At 42.0% G+C, this 22,924-nt stretch overlaps 1 protein-coding gene across 18 annotated transcripts in view; it reads left to right on the top strand.

Annotated features, from left to right (window-relative positions):
* Kcnma1 (potassium calcium-activated channel subfamily M alpha 1) overlaps nucleotides 1-22,924 on the top strand; it is a 691,955-nt gene that overhangs the window by 329,432 nt on the left and 339,599 nt on the right. For all 18 annotated transcript variants that reach the window (XM_076931239.1, XM_076931244.1, XM_076931240.1 and 15 more), the window contains exon 3: nucleotides 13,811-13,872. In XM_076931239.1, coding sequence (XP_076787354.1) covers nucleotides 13,811-13,872 — 62 coding nt within the window. The remainder of the gene's footprint in view (nucleotides 1-13,810; nucleotides 13,873-22,924) is intronic.

Genomic DNA, 22,924 nt, shown 5'->3' with positions numbered 1-22,924 from the left:
TGGTCATTTCCTCTGAGCAGGCCTTCCTTCCAGGTCATTCTCATGGAGATGTGGGTTTGAGAATCACTATCTTGTGGCACATAGCCCAAAGGTATGAAAACCTTGTGTTGGAGTTTGCTTCTCTGCTGATGGAGATTAAAGTTCAAGTTGAGTGTAGCAGGGTGTGTGTGTGTGTGTGTGTAAATGTTTTAGTGCAAGTACATGTTTGAGGGTATGTGTGCTTTGTGTGAGTGTGTATGTGTGCATATATACGAGTGCAATGTGTTTGCAAGCACATGTGTGAGTATGTGTTTTGGTATGAGTGCACACAGGTATGTGTGCTTCTCTCCTTGTTGTTCAGCACTACTAACAAGCTGCCAGAAGCTTCTGAAATTCTCCTGTCTCCATGTGCCCGATGGTATTTTAGTGGATCAGATGAGGAGGGAAATTCAGCCATAGGGCCAGGGCTGTGCTGAAATATGCAACCAGATCATTACAATGAGGATGTCTAGCCCCTGAAAAGTGACAGCTTTCTCTACATATGAATTTGAAATCTAGAAGAAGAAGGGGAAAAAGCTATGCCATCCGCCTGATGATATTCTGTTTTTTCCTGTCAACCATGTCAAGGCTCCTAAGCCTGTGAAATAAAAAATTTGTCACATATCTTCTGTCCTCTACCTTGCTGATGCCTAGCTCTCTGCCTGGTTGACCAGGCAAAAGTCTTGAGGTATGAGATGGGTCTGACTCTCATTCACCTGATTCTCATTTCATCTAAGTAACCTTGAAAAGGACAGTAAGTGGCATTCCATCATCTCCTTCTCGTACCTTCTCTCTGAAAGAGAAGTGAGAAGCTGAGCATGTATGTCACCTGCCGTGTTCACATCTTTCCATCTCAAACACTTGCCCCAAACAGCATTCTTTTCCGTGCTTCAGTCAGCCAGACCTCAAGCTTCCTTCCCTGTGTAGTTAGGATCTTCTGATCCTTGATAGGTGATGTGGTTTTGTGACAGAGTACCATGAAGCAGGGAGGCAGCTGGGACTTTGGTGGGGTGAGGGTATCTTCCCTCCTTTGGGGCAAACATAATTGTATATGCCCAGCTGTAGGCCTTCTGACACTAGCTTCCAATTTCCCAGACTGTGGGAGCTGGGATTTGGGAGCAGCATGAGGGTTGCTATCTCTTGGAGATTTCTACTTCAGAAAGGGTAGCTTATCTGTCTAAATTTAATAATAAATACAAAAATATCATTTTAAAAGAGGGAGAGATGTCAGAAGTGGACGAACTGGGGAAGCTATCCTCTGGAGATCTGGATTTCTCTCTACTGTGTACTTGACAAAAGGACTAGCTGGTATCATTCTCAGCCGAGCTAGCACTGGCCAGGACCAGCTCATTTGCTATGGTCAGCAGGAGGCTCTGAAGAGAACACCGACTTCTCTTTAGTAGATGTGCACATTCGTGATCAGGCCCAGCCTGGGGCAGAAGGGCATTTTAAAGCCTATTGGATGTTGACACCAGTGTGGGATATATAATTGAATGTTGTTCATCATTTTTGGCAGCTCCCTTGACATGGGTAGGGGGGCATGGTGGCTTTACTTCCTAGAATACATTAATAATCCTTTTTAAAATCAAAGCCTTGGATGGCTAAAATTATTCTTGTAGAACAGAGAGACTTGAGGTTATTTCTAGTAGTGCCTCTAATGTTCCAGTAATCTATGAAGGAGCTATGACCACACATCACTGGCCTTGATGAGACCAAGAGACCAGATGCACTGTGTCTATTACATCTTCTTTTGGAGGGATGGTTATCTGTTTGTGGATCACTTATAGGATTAAGGGCATGGTCTTCTCAAACACAAAATCACATTTGGAATTTTTAGCTACAGTTACCAAAAGACAAAGGAGCATCTGCCTCTGCTCAGAACCTTGATTCCCCCACAAACCCAAAACCAGCTCCGATCCCCAGCCCCAGACCAGAAAGGGAGTGGAAAGGAGAGCTGTGGACCCATGTCTGTCTTTTGACTGTTGGAAAGTAGATTCAGCTTACTAGGTAATAGGACGCAATGCCTACAGATATGCCACTTGCATCTAGTAAGTTTCTCAGAGGTACTCATTACATTCAAAATAGAAATAATTACATTCATATGTGAGAGTGATCATGTATAAATTTTTCAATATAAATACATTTTTCGATTCTACATACAGATGCTCAGAAAAATGTAGTCAAGTATACATGCATGCATATTTGCATGATACATGGGTGTGTTTGTGTGTATGTGTATATATATGGTCAATACATACACCGAGTGATAGTAAGCACATGTAAATTGTAGAGTTCATCATCATTATCCAGGCATAGAGCTCTTTATCTTGTTAAAGTAAAGCTTCATTCTCAGTTATCAAACAATAATTCTCTGCCCTCTCCTGCCATTCCTCCGTAACCTAAAACATTCCTCCGTAACCTAAAACATCCCTTAGTAACCACCATTCAACTTGCTATCTCTTTGAACTTAGCTACTCAAGAGACTTCTAAGGTGGAATCATGTGCTCTGTTTGTCCATTTGTGGCTGGCTTCTTTCACTTAGCATAACACCTCCAGGCAACCTTTGTGACATTATGTATTATTACATGGATAGCCTTCTGTTCTGGTTAGTTTTTGCCAAATTGGCACAAACTAGAACTACCTGGGAAGAGGAATCCTCAGTTGAGGAATAGCTTCTATTGGATTGCCCTGTCTCTGTGTTTGTATGTGTTGGGGTGGGGGTAGGTATTTTCTTGATTAGTGATTGATTTGCAAGAGCCCATGTGGGTGATGCCACTCCTAGGCAGGTGGTCCTGTGTTGTATAAGAAAGAGACTGAATAAGCCATGGAGAGCAAACAAGGAGGCAGTATTCTTTCATGGCCTCTGCTTCAGTTTCCTCCTCCAAGTTCCTGCCTTGGCTTCCCTCCATGATGGAATCGTACGATGAAATAAAGCATTTCTCACCAAGTTGCTTTTGGCCATGGTGTTTATCATAGAAGCAGAAACAGAAGTAGGAACATCCCTTTATTTAATACTGAAATGCATCCTAATGTGTGTGTATGTCTCAACTTGTCTCTATATGCTTCTGCCTGTGGACCCTTGGCTGCTTTGATCTTTTGTCGGTCATGAATGAGTCCCTTCTGAACCCAAGTGGCCAAAAATCTATTTAAATCCCTTCTCAATCCCAGCTTTGCCTTTAATATAATCTAAGAGCTGGCAAGATTTGAGAAGTAGGGCAGAGAAGGCTGTAAATGTAATCCTTGGTGACAGTGAGTGGCAAGTGTTGACCTGGCAAGGCTACCCATGATTTCTCATTTTATAAAACCTAATTAAATTAAAAATCCAGTTGGCCAAACCCATACTCACTTAAGCCAGGCAATTTCTCACAAAACTCATTAACTAGGACTTGGGAGTTTCATCAACAGATGGAAATTTCCCCCCATGTTTTTCAATGATTAGATAGAAAAGGACCTTCAAACTTCAGACCTCAAATAGAAGATTTTGGGTTGCTTCCCGAGGCATCAATTTTAATGCTTTTTGGTAAAATTAGGCAAAAATGCATCCATTTAAGTATTATGAGGCAATAACATAAAATTTCAGTGTTATTAATCTGAGGGTTTTGGAAGGACAGGAGTTTAGGGGACATTTTCTGACTCATTGTTACAATTATTTGTCTTCATTTCAGATTTGTGTTTTTAATAGTTATAATAAATAGATACCTCAGAGGAACATATTAAATGGGCAAAATTTCGTAATTATTGACAACCAAAGCCAGGATTTAGGAGCACTCCTGCATGATTAGAGTCACTAACCTGCAGCAGCTCTCATCTGAACCTGGGGTTAGGTCAACCTTCATTTTGAAGGGGGGGAGTTGTTAGGCAATTAGCTTGTAATCGATGTTCCAGATTCTTCTTTGGGGAACATTTAAAGCAAAAACAAATCCACACCCTCCACCTCTGTCTGTATTAGTCATATTTATCATATTTATCTGTGTCCTCCCACAGGCCTGCTATTGCCTTCATCCTGTCTCTCTAGCAGCAGATGGATGGTTTATAAGAAACCTGTTCTGCATAGCTTATGTTAAGAGGGACTCTCACTGTCTTCTGGACCATTATTTCTATCTACAGTCGTTTTGAGCTGGCAAGACTTAAAAATGAACATAGCCTCATTGCTGTGCTCATGCTTGATTAATAACTATTGATAGAGATCTACCATTTGAGATCAGTAACGTGTCAGTTTATCTCTAAGAGCCAGGCAATGTTTATATACGGGTATATGCTATAGATGCCTATACCAATATATTCATTTATTACATATGGATAATATTTGTGTGTGTTTGTGTCTTGTAGTCACAGATTCCTAATTTTCACCCAAGTCTGCATTCTTTGCTTCTTCATTTTATGTATGCTGTGCTTACCACTACAGTTGAATCTGTTTTTCCTGGATTTCCTGAATCTGTTTTTCTTTCATCTGTTTCTGAACCTGTCTTGTCTCTTTGTAGTGAGGGACCAGTGAATGTTCTGCCTTCCATCCTTGTTTAAGCCCTTCCCCCCTGAGGAGTTTGTCATCCAACTGAATCCTATTGTTGTCTGTCTGCCTGTCTTCGTAGTAGACTGTCTCCCTCCCTCTAGATTCCTTTTGCTGTTCTGGGAAGGTGCCACCGTTCACTCTGTCTTCTTGACCTCAGCTCCGATCCTCAGCTTCCAAACCATGTACATGGCTTTTGGACATGTACACTGCACGTTTGAACCCTCCCTCCCATGCACCCCACACACTAGGGTGCATTAAATCCCCACTCTTTGGTCCCAGGGTCCTGTGTCACCTGGAGCCAAATCTCACTTCTCTCCAAGGTTCCACATTCTTGAATCTCATCCTTGCCCTTCCATTCTTCTTCTGTTTCCATGGCATTTAATCTCCAGACTTGTTCCCATCCCTTTTCTAAATACTCATCTAGTTAATGAATAGCAAGAGAGACAATGCAGTTGAGTTCCTGCCAATAAAGGACATGCATTCTGTCATCAGAGCACCTGTAGCCCAGCCTTGGAGAGACACACTGATCAAAATACAACAAAATATCATGTCACTGCTTTAATGCTGAGTGCCACAAAGAGACTGTACTTGCAGGTAATTTCTTATAGCAACAGGCAGGAAATAACTGTGGAATTGATTTCTTATGGTTAGGCAAGCCTATGAGAAGTGACACTTCTAGAAGGCTAGAACAGGTTGTGCAAAGCCCCTGTGGTAGGAAGGGGTGGAAGAGGTAAGCGGTTAATGACAAGAACTGAATGTCTACAGTAGTTGGGGTTGAAAGAGGGAAAGGGTCTTAGATATGAGTTGATCCTGTCAGAGATTCTTTTTGTTCCATACTAGAGTTATGATTTGAAGTCATTAGTTGGAAGTCCCTTCTCTGTGTCCTTATATTCCAAATCAATATGGACCCATAGGTTTGTATTTGGGAAAAAAATCACTTGATTCCCATCAATGCCTGTAAAAATCCTATAAAATCCTAGTCAATTTCTGCTAGGTTACTTTATGTATGAATTTGGGACCAGGGGTATAATTTGGTCATAGAGTTTGTGCTTAGCCTACTCAATGGTGGGGTTCTAGTTCCAGCGCTAAATACAAGTGATAGCAGCAAGTCTTACACCCAAACCTTACATATGAAGAATGCAGTTGTGTTTCCAAATGAAGCACTATGTGTTTTCTGTAGAGCGAGCAACTCCTTAAAGGCATTGCTGCCTCTGGCTTATTTTCTTCTTGAACACATTTCTCTTTCAGTGGAAATTTGGATTTCCACTGAACTAATTTATATCATGTTTGTTTGCACGTATCTATAAATCAAATGCAATGTGTCAGACTATCAAATGGTAAATTTAAGAAGCCTTTGGCTGGTCAAAATACCTCTCCTATACTCTATAAATAATTTAAATTTTATGGTCACAAGAGCATCTTTTTAGGTGCCAATATTATATCTACTTAGGAGAATCATTAAAACTTAAGGAATAAAAAAAATCATTATTTGATAGATTTGTTATTAAAACACGCCCTCCCCCACCCTTTTTATTTCCTTTAAAAAATAGATCCAGTCTGAGCTTCAGGTGTTAAAACGTACAGAAAATGTGCAGGCTTTTCACAGATGCCAAGAAGTGTAGGAGGATGAGGTTGAGGTAGACCCTGCCTTGTGTTTTTTATAGCAATGGTATTGGCCTGGTCCTGGGAAAGAGCTGATCTATGGCCTCTCTGCAGTCCCTTTTCATTATGTTCTGCATTAGCTTGGGGAACTGAATGTGCAGCGTGAGCAATCAATTTGGGAGCCACAAATGCACACTGCGAATCAGAACATCCATGAAGTCCATGCATCTGATTCAACAAGAGAAGGTTGATAGACACAGATGATGTGATGGCCATTGTCATCATACTGCACTATGGTTATTCATGAGAGATATACAGATGGCAGATAAAGTGCTGACTTTTCCAGATGAAAAGCCTTCGTTTATACTCTGTGGTCAGTAACTTCCACTAACGTATTTCTCTTCCAATCCTGGCATTTCACAGACAGGGAAACTGACACCCAGGGAGATAAAATGGCATGCTCCATACATCCAACATGCTCGTCCATGCTACTTAGTGAGACCCCATGATCTCACTGCCTCTTCTTGCCACATGCTATCCTACTCCATACTTGTGGTCTGGCCTCTCTAGCACAGACCCACCTGGAACATGAGGAATATTCTTTGTTTTTTCCCTTGGGTTTCACTCCCTTTTCTCTTCTTCTACCATTTATGAGGTCTGGCATGGAAGTGGCAGTGTTTCTATGCTTGGTCCTCTCAAGGAGTCTGTTTATGTGTAGGACATTTATTAAATTCATGAGACTCTTGATTCATTTCAGCTCCTGGATTCCATGCCTGCTGAGGGCAGCTTGAGGAGTTCAGTTTGACTTTACTATTTTGGCCTCATGATTCCCTGTCTCGTACTCTAGGCCTTGCATACCACGGTTCAAGAAATGTCCATTGGGGCTATTAAATTCATTGGACCCAATGTTTCAATTTAGATGTTAGACTATATACCCCTTCTCAGGAAAAAAAAAAAAAAAAAAAATGTCCCCAGATTGTTTTGTCTTGAGAATTTGCCCATCTATTTTATCTGTACATAGTTAATTTTACTATATATAAATTACAGTTCAATTTAAAGGTGGAAAAAAGTTCACATATCTTCAGCATCAGATAGGGAAAACTATCTTTTTTCCAAGAAAAATCTCTGTTGCCAGTAGCCAGATTCTATATTGAACATGTAGCATCGTTAATTAGGGTCATTTGTTCTGCTGTGAGCTGAGGAGAATGTAGGTTAGGAAAGAATTAATTCCTCCTCCTCTCCAGACTTTCTGGAGCACGCCTAGTAGATTCTCCAAGCCTGTAGGCCTCATACACATGTTCTAATGAACTAATTGTCATGGCTACATTTGTAAATTAATCTCTGACTTGGGCTAAGTGGTTTTCCCTAATGGCTTTAATTCAGGAACTCATGGCCACATGTCAGATTTTTGAGACAAGCCTAACAAAAATGGAGGGCCCCAGTTCCCCTCCCATTGTTTTGAGTTTCTCGGGTACCAGGAAGGAACAAGGGTACTCCTTGTTCTTCTTTATTTTGTTCTGCATTTATTTCGGGTAACGGACATGTGTGCCTCTGCATGCCCGTGGAGGTCAGTCACAGGAAAGTCCCTTCTTTGTTTCTGTCTTGTGGGTTCCAAGGATCAAACTTGCGTTGTCAGATTTGGCAGTAAGCACCTATGCTTGCCAAGACATCTTACAAGGAGATTCTACCTCAACTTTGTAAGGAAAACTCCCCCAGCTCCAGGTCCATCTCTGAAGGCCCATGTGGCCTCATGTGTCCATTGATGTGGCTCAGCCTGTTACTGGAGTTGTTAGAGTCAAAGCCCAGTGCCCTGCAGCTCTACCAGGTAGCCTCCGCTACATATCTTCAGCAGGCCAAGTAAAGTGATAAGTAATAGCGACAAGCAGAGAAGAGAGTTTTATATGACCACATTGAGAAGGGGAATGAGTAAAGAGGTTTAGAGACACGCTCACCCCAGTTCACAGTCTAGGTACTGCTTTGAGGATTACATTTAAATAGAAGACAAGAGGCATTCTGGTCAACTGTGGTCCTGCCCATCATTGACTCATCAGTGTTGGGTCTGACAAGTTGCAGAACTGTATGAAATCTCTCTTTCCTGAGACAAACTCCCAGTCTAGGTCGCATCAGGACCACAGTCTTTCTCTTCACCCAGCAGCACAAGATTTCTGGGTAAACTTTAATTCCTTGAGGGTCCAGGGTGTCAGCAGTCTGAGATCGAAGTGCATGTCTTAGAACATCTTCACTCCTACCACGATGGTCACAAACCTGACAACTGGAACTGACATTCTGGGACATGTCTGAAAAGCCTCCTTTTATTTGACTTGGTGCCTGTGTTCATTCTGCTGTCAGCTCTAGGGAGGGCTTAGTTTCTTGTGTCCCTGAACAAAGAATTGGACAGAGATATATAGATGGTAGCTAGCAGATGGAGATAACACGTTAAGAAAGAACCTACTTCAAGGGAGGAAGTGGGCTAGATCAAAGAGAGTTCGTGACATAAACAGCCATGTTGTACAAAGGATTTGAGCTTTCATATCCCATAATACAAGCATTTTCATCATAATTTAGCTTTTCTGTGCGTGCTCCATCTGTTACGTGTAGTTCTATGTATAACTCCATGTGTCTAATGTCTCATTAGTGTCTTAAGTCTCCATCCAGCATAGTGCTGTTGAATATCAAAATGATCCGTGGGTCTCTTCAGACACTGGAGTACCTTACCTTTGCACACTTGCACTAGCAGCCAGTTTGTTGGCCTCAGCCAAACTTTCTCTCAGCCTTCATCATTGCCAATTTGTTCTTTTTATATGCTAATTTCTCAGTCATTGCTTTACTGCTTTCTGGCCCTCCCTCTATGCTCTGTCTGCCTGCCTTCATTGAAACTGCCTTTCCCCAGGAGATTTGGTAACTGAAGGGTATAGGCTAGGCTTGGTTATAGTGTTTCTCATTTTCCTGACATTTTTCCTCCCAGGCACTTGAAAGATCTTCATGGCCTGCTAGGATTTCCTTCCAGAAAGATGGCTGCCGATGTGTCTTGATCTCATCTCAGTTCATGCCTAGACTCCTCATGATAAGGAGAATGGACTTTTGTGTGTGTGTGTGTGTGTGTGTGTGTGTGTGTGTGTGTTGTTTTAATACACTGTGTGTATTCCTGTCATTCTTTGATGCAAACACTTGTCATGTTTCATTTCAGGTTCTGAAAATAGATGAATCATGCTCCATTGTTCCAATGATATTTGTCAAGTTGCTTTTCTTTCTCTGTTTCTTTCTTTCTTCTTCTTTTTTTTTAATCTAGCACTCTAGAAGTAGACTCGATGTTTGGTATTATAATTGGGATTTTTAATGGTGTAAGTCTGTAATCTAGAAGCCTCATGAAGGCAGGCACAGCCATCCTTCCCCAATTTAGTCATTGTGGCCACATTGAAAAGAGAACAGATAAAATGGGCCAGTTGACTCCTGTGTCTTTCAGTGATATTGACATGAGGTTTAGACTTAGACAGAGGGCAAGAGATGTGCATGACAAAGCAGTCTTGGTCAAAGGATTGTCTTAACCTATCTCTGATTCATCATGGTCTCAGCTCCTGTCCTATAAGGGAAACCTACAAAGTGGTCTGATAAGGCACTAATCTGTCAGTCACTGTCACCACTGCTGTCTTGAGATCTATCTGGTTTCAACAAGATGATTACCTTTGTTCTTGAGCTCAGCTTGACTCTCATGGATAATTGTCCATCTTGAGAGCATTAGCTTCTTCCAGAATTCAAGGTTATTCAAGACAAAAAGTTAAGGACAAATAAGTTAGCTCTGTATGTTTGGCCAAAACATGGATACTAAACAGAAGCAGAGGTGCCATGCTCTCATTCTGCTTGTCAGTTTCTTGGATTTAAGCTATGAGTGAGTGCAGCACACTAAAAGCAGTCTCTGTGTTCTTATGAGTGTTTGCAGTTAGTCTAAGAGCATCACAGTGAGTACTGTCCAAGGTAGCCAAGGTGCTCAACTGAGTACTGCTCGGTGGGAGTTAGGCAACCTATACAGACTCTGTTCATATCTAACACAACCTGTTTCATGACAGACAAGGAGCAAATGACCTCTTGGATCATACTACTAACCATATATAGACCCTAGTGTCAGTGGGTTCGCTAGGCTTGCTCAGCAACGGCCTTTACCCACTGGCCATGATGTTCCTTCTCAAAAGACAAACAACAAAAATTTAGAATGTGCATTTTTGGAAAGCTGGGAAAGGCTTGGTCATTTTAAAGGTTATTCTATGACTTAGCTGCTGGAGAGCACATGCATTTTGCTGTCAGGGGACAGGTATTGTGATTTGTTCAGGGCCATCTTTCCTTGTCCCTTGGACTTCCACCCTTCTTATCACTGGGGCTATAGAAGCAAAAGGTTCTTCAGTGGCCCTGCACTGTACTGAAGCAATATGAAAGTAGATAACTTGTACAAAGAACTGTCACCTGGAGAAGGAAGAGATACTGAAGCAGGAACCCATAATGTCTCTGCTCTTCTCTAACTCCTCTTCCGTCTCTTGATTGATGATCTGCCTTCAGTTGCTTTGGAATACATTCTGTGTACCTCATCTGGACAACTGACAGCAATTATGTAACCACATAGGACTTTGTTTATCTGTGTGTGTATGTGTGCGCGCGCGCGCGCGCGCGCTCGCATGCAAACAGACATACACCCCACAGGCCAGATGTAGAAGTTAGGGGGCAGCTTTACAGAGTAGGTTTCCTCCTACTTTCAGTGGGTTCGCTAGGCTTGCTCAGCAACGGCCTTTACCCACTGGCCATGACGTTCCTTCTCAAAAGACAAACGAACAAAAATTTAGAATGTGCGTTTTTGGAAAGCTGGAGAAAGAGGGTGTGTCACAGCCTTCTGCTCAGGTGGCTTTGAGAGAGCCATGTAAAGGTAGCTGAGTCTGTCAGGCTCATATTTTCTTGGCCAAGTTTCCACACAAACTGAGTGTAGGCTGGCTGTGTAGTCAAGCCTGACATGAGAGCAAGGCATGTTAGTAAATTTAAAGTTAACATACACAGTTCGCCTTCTTACTGAGTACTTTGTTGTTGTTGTTGTTATTATATTGCCTACATATACAGTTTCCCTTCTTACTAAGTATTAATTAGTAGTAGTAGTAGTAATTATTTTATTATTTGCCTGTTGGGAGGCAGTAGTGGCTTTTGGTGGTTGGGACAGTTTGGATTCCCCAATCTTTCTGAGAGAAAGCCTTCTGGCAGGTCACAGGGTCCAAGCCTAGGTCCAGGCAACAGGGGCTCTGTGGGGACCCTATTCCTCCTGTGTTCCTTTCGCTCTTACTCATGAAGATGCTGCTGTTTGAGTTTGAAGAGGCCAGCAGGGTGTATTCCAAACTCTTGTCACTGATTTGATTAAATAAGTGACACATTATTCCAAAGTGGAAGCAACTGGGACAAATTAGTGTCAGTTACTCTGGCCATCCTGCTGAAGGAAAGATATTGCTTTCATGGGAGTGCTGAGATCCTAACTTCTCACAGAATGAAGGTGCCGTTTGCAAGGACTTTGATTTTCCTTTCACAAGACACAACATTTGGTGGCATAGGACTGTTAATTGAGCCCCAACAGCAGCTCTACCTTCATACACATGGAACTAACTGGACAGGGATCTGTGCCTGAGCTTCCATTTATGAATGAAGGGGACCCTCCCCTCTGCTGTTATCACACCCTTTCCCTCTGCAGCTTTCTGAGAATGAGGTCAGGACCAGGATCTAGCTGCTTATGGCTCAGAAATAGCAGGCCAGCTCCAAATTAATCTGATGCTATTTGTTGTCGGATGAAAAGCCTGCTTATAGTTTTGTTTCTGGTATACCCTTGCACACAAGCTGTGAATGAACCCATGTGAAAAGCAGAAGCAGAGGCAAGCCAGCCAAGAACTCGTCTATTGGTAGCTGGTGGTTGCAGACAAACTGCAGGAGCTGTCTTGCATTTAATGGGAGCCTTGATTTGAAAAGCAAAGTGAAAGAATGAAATGAACCCCAGTGGTGTAGTACTCTAACCATTGCTCCTGAGAAAGAAATGCTAGTTGTTGCTGAGAACACTGTGTGTCCCTTGTGTTGTGCCCAGTTATTTTTCACACTGTTTGGCCAGCTGATCATCTCTCTCCTGTGGTTCCTTGAAGGGGTTTGCAGTATTTTAATGAGTATTACATATACACTGCATTTTATATCAACCATATTAACATACACTGGAAAACATAAGACTGTGCAATTTCCTCTTACACACACATACACCCACACACATGTACACACACACACACACACACACACACACACACACACACACACACACACACACACAAAATGCACCACAGATTAATTATACTTACTCTTACCAGAAGTAGGGGTTACCTTCTGTTCATCATCCCAGGCCAGCCAGATTTCTGCATATGAATCCTGGGGGGGGGGGGGGGGACACTTGCATTTCTAAGGATCTTGTCTAAGGTCTCTTTAGGAGTTGCCTAAAGGACAGTGTTGAGCAGCATGCAGGCACTGTGTATGGTGTTGGTGTCTTTTTTTTTTTTCTATGCTCAGCCTTAATTGCTGGCTGTCAGTGTCTTTTTTTTTACTGGGACCATCTTTTATTGGTATTAATTGTCTCCTCTGTGATAGATGAAATAAACACACTGGAAAATTCAATGAGGACTAGAGGTATCAGTAGCAGCCTGATCTGCTACAGGTTCCTTCAGTGGACTTTTATGTGCCAGGTGTGCGTTGAAGGAGATGTCAAAGCTGCTTTTTTTTATATTTGTGATGATTGATTTTGAACAAGAGCAAAAAAGCTTAAAAATTGTCAAATAACTAACTAATTGGTCAGGTGTATGACCTAATTGGTATTTTTGCATTTAATGTTTTTCCTATGTGCTTGAGAAATCTTATAAACAAACTCAGAATTGAGCAAATTTATATTGATATAGAAGTGTGTGTGTGTGTGTTTGTGTGCATCGCACATGCACACACACACACATGCATAAATATTTCTTATTCATGCATCCAAAGGGTCATCTGTCATAGCAAATGTGTGCTTTTTCAAATGGATATTTCTTATGTAGAGACAGAAAGCAGATTAGTGACTTTTCTGGGCCCAGAGGATAGAACAGGGATTAATTTCACAAGCAAGAAAGATCTTATTAAGATGATAAAAATGTTCAGAGACTGGATCACGGTGATGTCAATAAGTTGGTAAATTTTGCAAACGTTATTAAAGAATTATGTGCTCAAAATGAATGTATTTTATACCTCAACAAATCTGTTAAAAAGTGGTCATTGCCTTTAGGTTCGAGGGTTGGTAGTGGATGAAAAACTACATCCTTCCAAGTTTTTTTGACTCTCTCTCCCCTGTGAAGTTTGTTTAACTCAGTGGTGGAGAAGCTGGTCCTCAGGGTAACAAGGCAGGATCAAAATCCAAGGACACAGGGTGGAAAGGTCTGCCCTGACCCCTACTGGCAAGGAGCAAGGTTACTCCCATTGTTGGGTGAGGAGTCAATGTCTGGGTTGTCACAGGGCAGGGAGCACAGGAGCACAGAAAATGCAGAAGCAGGTCCCTGAAGGTAGTGGTCACTGTGCTTCAAGCAGTTGTTAAGGCCACTGAGAAATGCAAACCTTCCACTCCCAGCCCTTAAGTGATGGAGTATCTCTTTTCTTTTGCAGGTTGTGTTAGTCTTTGCTCTCAGCATTGGTGCCCTTGTAATATACTTCATAGACTCGTCAAAGTGAGTATGCATATATGTTATCTTACCTCTCTTCCCCCTAGGGCAATTATGACCCCTTACACTGATGAGCTTACTTAACACTAGCATTACCAAGAATCTCCTGAGTGCCAAAGACTTGGAGGAAGGCAGGGCTTCCCTGTGCTTTATTTATAAATGGGGGAAAGTTCTTAGAAGAAAGGCTATGTTGATGCTGATGGTATGGAAGGGAGAGGTACTTGGGGGCCAAATTTTGTTGAGTATATATTTGTAATGAGCTGTTTCCTGATTGAGTATTTGAACCAAAGATGCCAAGAGGATGAGAGGGCTCCTATGGGAATGTGCAAGCTCTGGGAGAGGGTGACAGATTCCAACAGATGAGTCTGAGCCATTCTGGCTGCAGCCATAGGATCTTTTTCTCATCTAGAGTTAGATCATATTGAAAGACAGATTAGAAAGCCCAGTGCTAGGATTCCACCTGACAAGTGAATATATAGCTGAATCAATGGTCTCTGTGCTTCTTCACTTGTGAAACTAAGGAAATGGGATAAGGCATTCATGAGGACTCCCAGAGATAGTGGGCTATGACTCCCTGAGAACTTGTAGAGAGTGGTGCTCATTGCAGACCCTTGAAGTGGTAGTTCAGTGATCTGGTACTCCCAGGGTAAGCATGGTTCACAGATGATGAACCTTTGGGGTCACTGAAGAGACCAGGCACCATGGCTACCCTTAATGCTGTGGGAACCACTGCTGAATACATCACTCTTTCCAACTCTCCTACTGCAGTTTCAAAGTTGACAGCATCTGAGACGCACAGATCTGGGGATAGACTTGGTTTTCTGTTGTGGCACAAACCTGACAGCTCTGGCCAAGGACAAGAGCTCTTGAGCTTGAAATCCTCATTGTTTACTTTGAGAGTGGTTTTCATTCCTCTAATGTTAATCCTGACTAGGTCCTAGCCTTTGATCCTAGGATACCTGTCTTGTGCTCTTGTTGCATCAGACTCTGGTATGCCTCAATTTTGAGCTCAGCGCTCTTTTTCCTATGGTGTGGTATGGTGGCAATTTGATACACACCTGAATTCTGAATTTCCCAGAGCTATCTGGTCACCAGCCAGGGGATTTTGTGCATTTGGCTATGGAGGCCAAACTGTCACATCAAGGAAAAGAAAAGAAACATGTCTTCTCATCCGTGTCTGAAATCTGCCAAGTGTAAGACTTTCAGAAGTCACCTAGCCTACCTCAGACACAAGGCTGGGCCCTCATCTGTCTTGAGCCATGAGTCCTTTAAATATCCTCACTGGACAAGAATGTGTGTGCTCTCTTCATCTGAAATTGCTAGTCAAGAAAGAACAGCGTCATTCAGTTTGGAAGTCTCCAGTTCTTCTGTGAGTGAAGGTAAGCTCTCTTTTTGCATTTGCTAAGAGATTCTGGACCACATTTAAAATGAACTGAAACTCTCAAGCCCTTGGTCATCTTTCTCCAATCTCTCTCCAGGGGTCATGGGGTACATACCCTGCCAACGCCTGTGCTGGGGCTTAGGAAAGAGGTTCGGATATGTAGTCTGTGTGCTCCCAAAGAGTACATACTTATGTGAAGGTGAGTGTGGCTGTCTGATAAAAAAGACAGAGACCTAGACTGTGCCTCTGTTTCCTCTGTCTCCCTTTCTGCCCCTATGTATGTCATGGTAATAAAATATTTCTGGAAGATGGATTTGGATGGTGTCTTTTTTAAAACTGTGTCTACTATGAGTCGAGTCAATCTTTGGGTTTGTAGAGTCTAGTCGTTCTTGGGTGAGGATGACAGAGCATGTAGTTCACCTAGGTTGACACTCTTCACACGTGCCTCCACAACCTACTCCAGTCCTTTGGGGTGAGTCCCTGAAATTGCTTAGTCTTTATGAAGCTGATACTTGAAATCCTCGGTGATTCTGGTTCTTTTAGGGTCATTCAAAGAGTCTATACTAAGGCTGATCTTTTGTTCTGGTTTTCAGTTTCCCCAGTGCGCCCCCCCCCCCAAATTGCCAGTAATCTTGGAGATTAGATTGTCCTCATTCTCAATGGGGGCTGACCAAGCCTTAGCATGGATTCAGCCTTTCTCTCCATGATCACTAAGCAAACTGTGTGGTTATTTTGTAACAGATTTTGTTTAGCAGAATACCTGTTGTTACATACATAACTCTACTTTTCATGTCTGCTTCTTGATCTGGCCCTCAGACCATAGCCTAAGACTCTGAGTTGTGGAGAAGCCAGTGAGCAGCCTTTATGGAGAATCCTCCATCTTCCCATCCAGGTCGAGTAAGCATGCTTAGGCTAAAGAGATGAATTAAAGTAAAATCGATAATGTTGTTATCTTTATGATAAGTCTTGAAAGTCATAGTTAAAACAGCACATGCAATCCATTAATCAAATTGCAATCAAGTTTAGTGAATGAGATGAGATGGCACTCTACATATAACACTACACGTGAAACTAGAGTGAGAAAGTAGAAGGCAAATTTTTGAAGTCTACGTTTTTCATTCAAAACTACTTCTGGCTTAATAGAAATGGCTTGGCTAGGCATCTTAGAAAGCAGGTTAAATTTCTCTTAAATATTATACCAAGTCATTGTCCTGAGAAAAACATCTGGTATGCTGGAGATGAATTTGAGTTAGTGTTAACCCTCTACAAATAAATCAGAGTGATCCTTGCTAGATTGACATGGTTTACAAAATTGTTCTTTTATTATACTTAACCAGAGCTGTCTTCATCTACATGATAGATTGGAAATCTCCCAGTTACAGAAGCTCAAGATGCAAAGCTTTCCACATGTGACCCTTTGGGCATTGCAACGAGGGATTGGGGAGATGACTGGTGGTAGGGGCATCTACCGATGCTTATGAGGACCCAAGGTCAAGTCATCAAGGCATTTCTAAAAAGCTGAGCATGTTCTGAAACTCCAGAGCTTTGGGGAGATGGAGACAGGAAGACCACTAAGCTTGCTTGGCAGCCATCTTAGCTCTAGGTTTTCTGAGAGACATGCATATAAGAGAGAGAGAGAGAGAGAGAGAGAGAGAGAGAGAGAGAGAGAGAGAGAGAGAGAGAGAGAGAGAAAAAGGTACAGATGGGCATATTAAACAGGTCCCGGGGTGGACTCGGACAACTGGTATCAGAGAGGCCAATTGTGACTGTGCACACAGGCAAGCAGAATGGATGTTTATTCTACTTCAGTGAGTCAGCAGAAGGACAAGAAAGTTCAGGTTAACTTTATGATTGGTGGGTATAATTGTAATTGGCAATGTCCCTAGCCTTTTAAAATTCACTGGTAATTCCACACATCTTTGCTTTTTAGTTCTTAGTCCAAGACAGACAGATCCCTGAGTGGATCTTTCTCAACGAGGTGTTTGAGAAGCCCTCCTTTGGGTATTTATTTCCCTTATGTGGTCTCTATGGGAAGAATCATTTGGGTCATCTGCAGTGGTCACCATCTATTTGAGAAAGACTGTCCTGGAGCCTATAGATAAAGAGAATCCAATTAAAATGGGTTCAAATGGTGCACCATCATCCCAGTGAAGGACACTAGAAAGATTCAAAAAAAGAAGGACATTGTAGTAAGACTTGGTTGAAATATCTGTAATATCAATGCCTTCAGGAGACCTGTAATCTTATCCCTTCAAAGGTCCATGTTTTACAGACTCCTCACCTCCTAATTCTGACCCTAACTCTGCAGGTACTCCTTCTCCTGTGCACCCTGATTTCTATAACACAGAGACTTAAAAAAAAAAAAAGTATAACCAGGGTTTCAGCAGGTAGAAGCATCTACTACATAAGCCTACCAACTGGAATTTAATCCCTGGAACCCACACTTTAAAAGGCGGAAGTGGTGATGTGTTTTTATAAAGCTAGTATTCCTGTGGTGAGATGGGAGGCACAGACAGGATAACCCTCTAGAAGCACATGGGCCAGTTGGGCACAGCATTAGAAACAAGAGAAATGCTGCCTCAGTGTACCTGGAGGTGAGAACATGCTCCTGAAAGTTTTCTTCTACCCCCCCACACCTGTGCTGTAGCATCTATGTCCCCATACACATGCACACACATGACACATACAAACATGCACACACATGTATAAGACACTAAATAGCTTTTTAAATTGTGCGATCCAGTCAAATGTGCCCTTCAAGGTCCTGTGAATGTTAATGTCACTGTTGCTTGCTTCTCCCCTCTCCTTGACACCAGACCAAATACTTATGGAGTATATAAGTATTATTAAGGAGACTTTATTATAATGTCAGCATGGGGGTCAGAGCTCATAGATGGCATAAGACAGCAGTCCCTGCTGCTTCCTTCTGTAATTTTAAAAGAAAGCTGGAAGAGACAGCCACTCTGAAAGCTCTGTGCATCTGCATTTTTTTCAGGGGTATTCTGGGAAAGGATGACTCACATGTGGGGAGATATTTATTCCTTTGATTCATGCTTAACTGCTACTCCTTCTTATGCTTCAGTTACGTGGATTATGAATATTTAATGCTGCATATACTGGAAATGAAGGTCAGGTCCTGCTCACTGGCGACTTCAAAGCAGCCTCCATTCTGAAAGGCATACCACCTGCTGTTAGGAGAGTGAAGCAGAAAGGTTATGCATTGTTAAAAATCTTCCTTAATGACTCTATCTGCACCAAAATGGCTGGTACACAGTTGGGGCTGCGTTTTCTGGCTTTGCCAGCTTTTGCTCTTGGCTTCGGGTATAAGGCTGCCTCTTGGGTGAGTAGGGCATTTGGAAGGTGGAGGAAACCATAGCACACATTTTGTAACACATTCTGTCCAAGTGCTCCATTGCCAGGGAATGACTGCTTCTCGGTTTTCATAAATTTCATTTCTATTCATTCATTCATTCACTCATTCATTCATTCATTTTCACAGCTTCAGTGTGAAAATCTTAAATACTTTCCAGGTAGTGACAGTGCCTATGGTTAAACACGGTTGCAGATAATTATACATAAATTTGCAATAGAAGCTGACCAGATTGCTTTCAGAGTCTCTGGAAGCACAAGTGACACTGTTATTATAATTCAGAAATCTAGAGCCTTAGCCCAACCTGTTAGTTATTTTACAGTATTACCTTCCACTCCTCTTCATATCCCAACTAATATCTCCTCTTTCATCTAATAAATTTTCTTTCCAAAGAAAAGCATCAGGGGATTAGGAGATGGCTCAGTCAATGAAACGCTTGCCACAAAAGCATGAGGCCCTTAGCTCAGATGCTCATCAGCAATACAAAACTGAGGGGGGTATTGTGTGTCTACAGACCCCACACAGACATATGCATGTAACCACACACACTTCCACATGAATTTGAATAATAGCAAAAGGCTAGAGGGAATTTGGGTCCTCATTTTTGAGCTGCATGTGAATTAGCATGCTAAGCACATTACAGATAATATTAAATGGCTTCATCTAATACCCTATATGGAGTTTTATAATTCCTACTTTACTTACTAGAAGTCTGGAACCCTAAAACTTGCTTTAAACCATATAGCTAACAAGTCCCGAAGCCAGAATCTTACTCCAACGTACCACCAGTCGCCCTCATCCCCTGCCATCACTTGCAAATGTCAAGAAGTAAACCTCCAGTCCGGAGAAGTTATAGAAAGAGCTTGGTACAGATGTAAGAATGAGAACTGCTTTGCCTTGCCCTGTCAAGTCCTCTGTCTTCTTTTTGTCTTCTGTATCCCCTATTCTCATCCTGAGAGGCAAGTCTACACTGGATAGCTGTAAAAGCCCCATCACCAGCCTGCCCCCTACATCTGCTGTGGATCACAGGGAACTTGATGGTTGTTTCTCAAGGCTTCTCCTCATACCCAGCCCCACCTGCTTTTCTGGGCATATTATTTAGCACACTGAAGTAGGTAAGAGAGATGCCTTTTCCTATTAATTAAATACATTTTTATATCCTTTAGAGAGTTACAAGTCTTAATCATTTACCATTTTGCATTATATTGCATGAGATTAACATATATAGCAAGTGCTATCATACCAACAGAGTATAGGAAAAGTGGTTCCCCCAAAAAGGTTCGTTGGAAGGTATTAAAAATGATTTTTTAAAAAGTAGCCTCTTGGGCTGGAGTGATGGCTCAGTGGTTAAGAGCACCGACTGGTCTTCCAAAGGTCCTGAGTTCAATTCCCAGCAACCACATGGTGGCTCACAACCATCTGTAATGGGATCTGATGACCTCTTCTAGTGTGTCTGAAGACAGCAACAGTATACTCACATACATAAAATAAATAAATAAATTTAAAAAAAAATTTAAAAAAGTAGCCTCTTTCATTACTTCTGTTCTAAGTTATCAAGCACAGATGTTGATTTGGTGCCTCCAACGTGACCAACCAATTGTCCAACCACTTGGCAGGAATGTGGGGACTGCATACATCATGGGTTCCCTTGTGATCAGTGGTAGCTTTCCTTTTCACCACTTTGTAGCCTTTCAGCATGACCAGCTGCACAACTAAGGCATAGGGAGAAAGTGCCCGGGGATCTCTTTGCTGTTAACGTCCTTTAATGGATCAGGGTCATTCTAGGTAGTGTTTTGAGTAATTAGCTTCAGCACTCCACCCCTTCTTGCACTGTTTGAGAAGGCACGGCGTGCACTTAACCTTTGTTGAAGAAGTCAACACAAATCACGGTGTATGTGAAGCATCTCTTTCTTCTCTTTTAAAAGACACTCCCCCCACAATTTTCACCATCCCTCAGTGACATTTTTATTGCCAGGCTTTGGTTTGGAAAATTATGGGTAGAGAAAGTTCAAGGGCAGGGTGTTCAGAACAGCACTGCACATCTGTGAGGGGGAACACAACAGGAGAGCCAGCAGCTGTTGAAAGAATAGAGTGTCAGATGGTAGAGGAGCTGAGCCTCTGAGAGATGGAGAAGAAGGGCTGCCTTCAGGGTAGATGCCATAAATAGCTCCCGATGGGAACCTTCTTTTTCTTTCAGAATCTAGCCTCTCATGGCACCTTTGAATTCTGTGATGTGTAAGGAATGTTGACCCAATCTTTCTACATCATCTAGTTTTTCATGTTGCTATTCTCTCATTAGTGGGAATAAACTTGGTAGCAAAGACAGGTAGAGAGGATACAGAGGGATGAAGGAGGCACATTCTTTATGTGTCTGCTTCCACGTGGATGGATTTAGGGCACAGGCGCTCTTCTCTGATTATATAATGCCAGATTGACTTAATTTTTTCCCCAAATGTTCCTCCTCTACTTTTCACAGCATGAAGACAATCTCTGCCCTCACTCATCTCTCACTGTGCAAGTGGTCCCATGGGTGGTACCACGATAAGATGGCATCTTCAAGTGTCAAAAAGTATGAGTGATCCTCAGGCAGCTTATTAGAAAGTATAGGGGACTCTGTTTGGAGTAAGAGAAATGAACAAGATAGACCTTTCAGGTTTGATAGCATAGACAACTTGGGAATAGAGTTCCCTTCTCTTATATCTGAGGATTCAACCAACTATGAGTTGAAAATATTGAATAGGCAGATCCCAATTTTGCAAACCATACCTATGTAGACATATTTTGTTTTCATTACTCTCTACACAACAGTTACTACTAATACAACATTGACATTGTATTAAGTATTATTTATAGTCTAGGTGTGATGTAAAGTATAAGGAAGGATGTATCTACATTATATGCAAATGTGTCAGTTTCAGATAAGCAACTTGAAGGTTCATAGATTTTGAGATTCATAGGGATCCCTTGAACCAATTCTTCATACAAGGGAAATGTGTTGTCACATCTTAAAAGTCCCTTGGTACCACTAATCTCTGTGCCTCAGCATCCTCTCCTTTAATTGCAGGTAAACCTGGCAGAAAATATAGGTGGCAAAAGTACAGGGGGCGGAGACAACTTCTTTACATGTTTTTACTTCTGAGTGGGTAGATGTAAAGGACAAGGTTTGTTCTTTGGTTGTGTAACATTAGGTTGAATTCATTTGTCTCTCAGATTTTCTTCTTCTACCTTCTATATGTGACTAGTGGTTAAAAGTCACCTCCTCACAGTCACTGAACTGGACAAGGAAAGTACTCTATAGTCAGAAATTAAAGCCCTTTGAGATAAGGCCCCTCTCCTTGATCTTTTGTGTCTTTTCTACCAAATTTAAGCCATGAGCAAAGATGTCTTGTGATGTACTGCCTACTGAAATAAAAGCATATTGACCTTTAGTGCCAATTCAGGACTGTTGGATCTTCATCAATATAGGCTTTCAAGCCAGGAGAAAGTAGAGATAATCCCAGGTGGAAAAGATTAAACCCAGACAAGAACTTTGGAGGCAGTTAACTTTGTCTTCACTGGCAAGAGACCTTAAACTGTTTGATCCTTTATGATTCTGCCTCCTCTGTCTCTCTTTCCTCTTTCTCCTCTCCTCTCTCTCCCTCCCTCCATTCCATCTCCCTCTCCCTTCTTTTTCTTTTTTCCCTCCCTCCTTCCCTTTTTTCCTTTCTCCCTCCCTCCCTACCTCTTTCTCTCCCTCCCTCCCTTCCTCTGTCTAACTTACGTTTTTCTCCCTCCCCCTCACTCTTTTGTTCTCTCTCTCTCTCTCTCTCTCTCTCTCTCTCTCTCTCTCTCTCTCTCTCTCTCTCTTTCTCTCTCTCTCTCCTTCCTTCTTTTCTTTCTTTCTTTCTTTCTTTCTTTCTTTCTTTCTTTCTTTCTTTCTTTCTTTTTCTCCTGTCTACTCCAGTCTGTGTGTCTATCTGTCTGTCTGGTTTTTTTTTTTATTTCTGCTTTCCCCTGCCCAGCCCTCAACCTCAGAAGGCAGCATTCAGCTCTATTGTGGAAAGCTGACAAGGCTGGGTTCATTGGCTTCAATTATTTGGCATTTTCTAGGCATTACTTTTGAGAACACTGTGCCCAATGGCTCATTTGTTTTCTCTGTAAAAATACTATCTTCTAACTATGCCCATAAATCCACATTTCCCCACTCTTCAGAATTAGAGTGGACATTTTCTGCCCTCCTCACCACTCTCCAGGATTTAAAAGGAATGTTTTGGATGACCCAACACTCTCTTAGCACTTTGGCAACTTTTTAAGAGATGGTTTTGTTT

The sequence above is a fragment of the Arvicanthis niloticus genome, chromosome 3 (genome assembly GCF_011762505.2).
Source record: "Arvicanthis niloticus isolate mArvNil1 chromosome 3, mArvNil1.pat.X, whole genome shotgun sequence".
In the NCBI taxonomy this organism is placed as follows: Eukaryota; Metazoa; Chordata; class Mammalia; order Rodentia; family Muridae; genus Arvicanthis; species Arvicanthis niloticus.
This window is presented reverse-complemented; position numbering and strand designations above follow the sequence as displayed.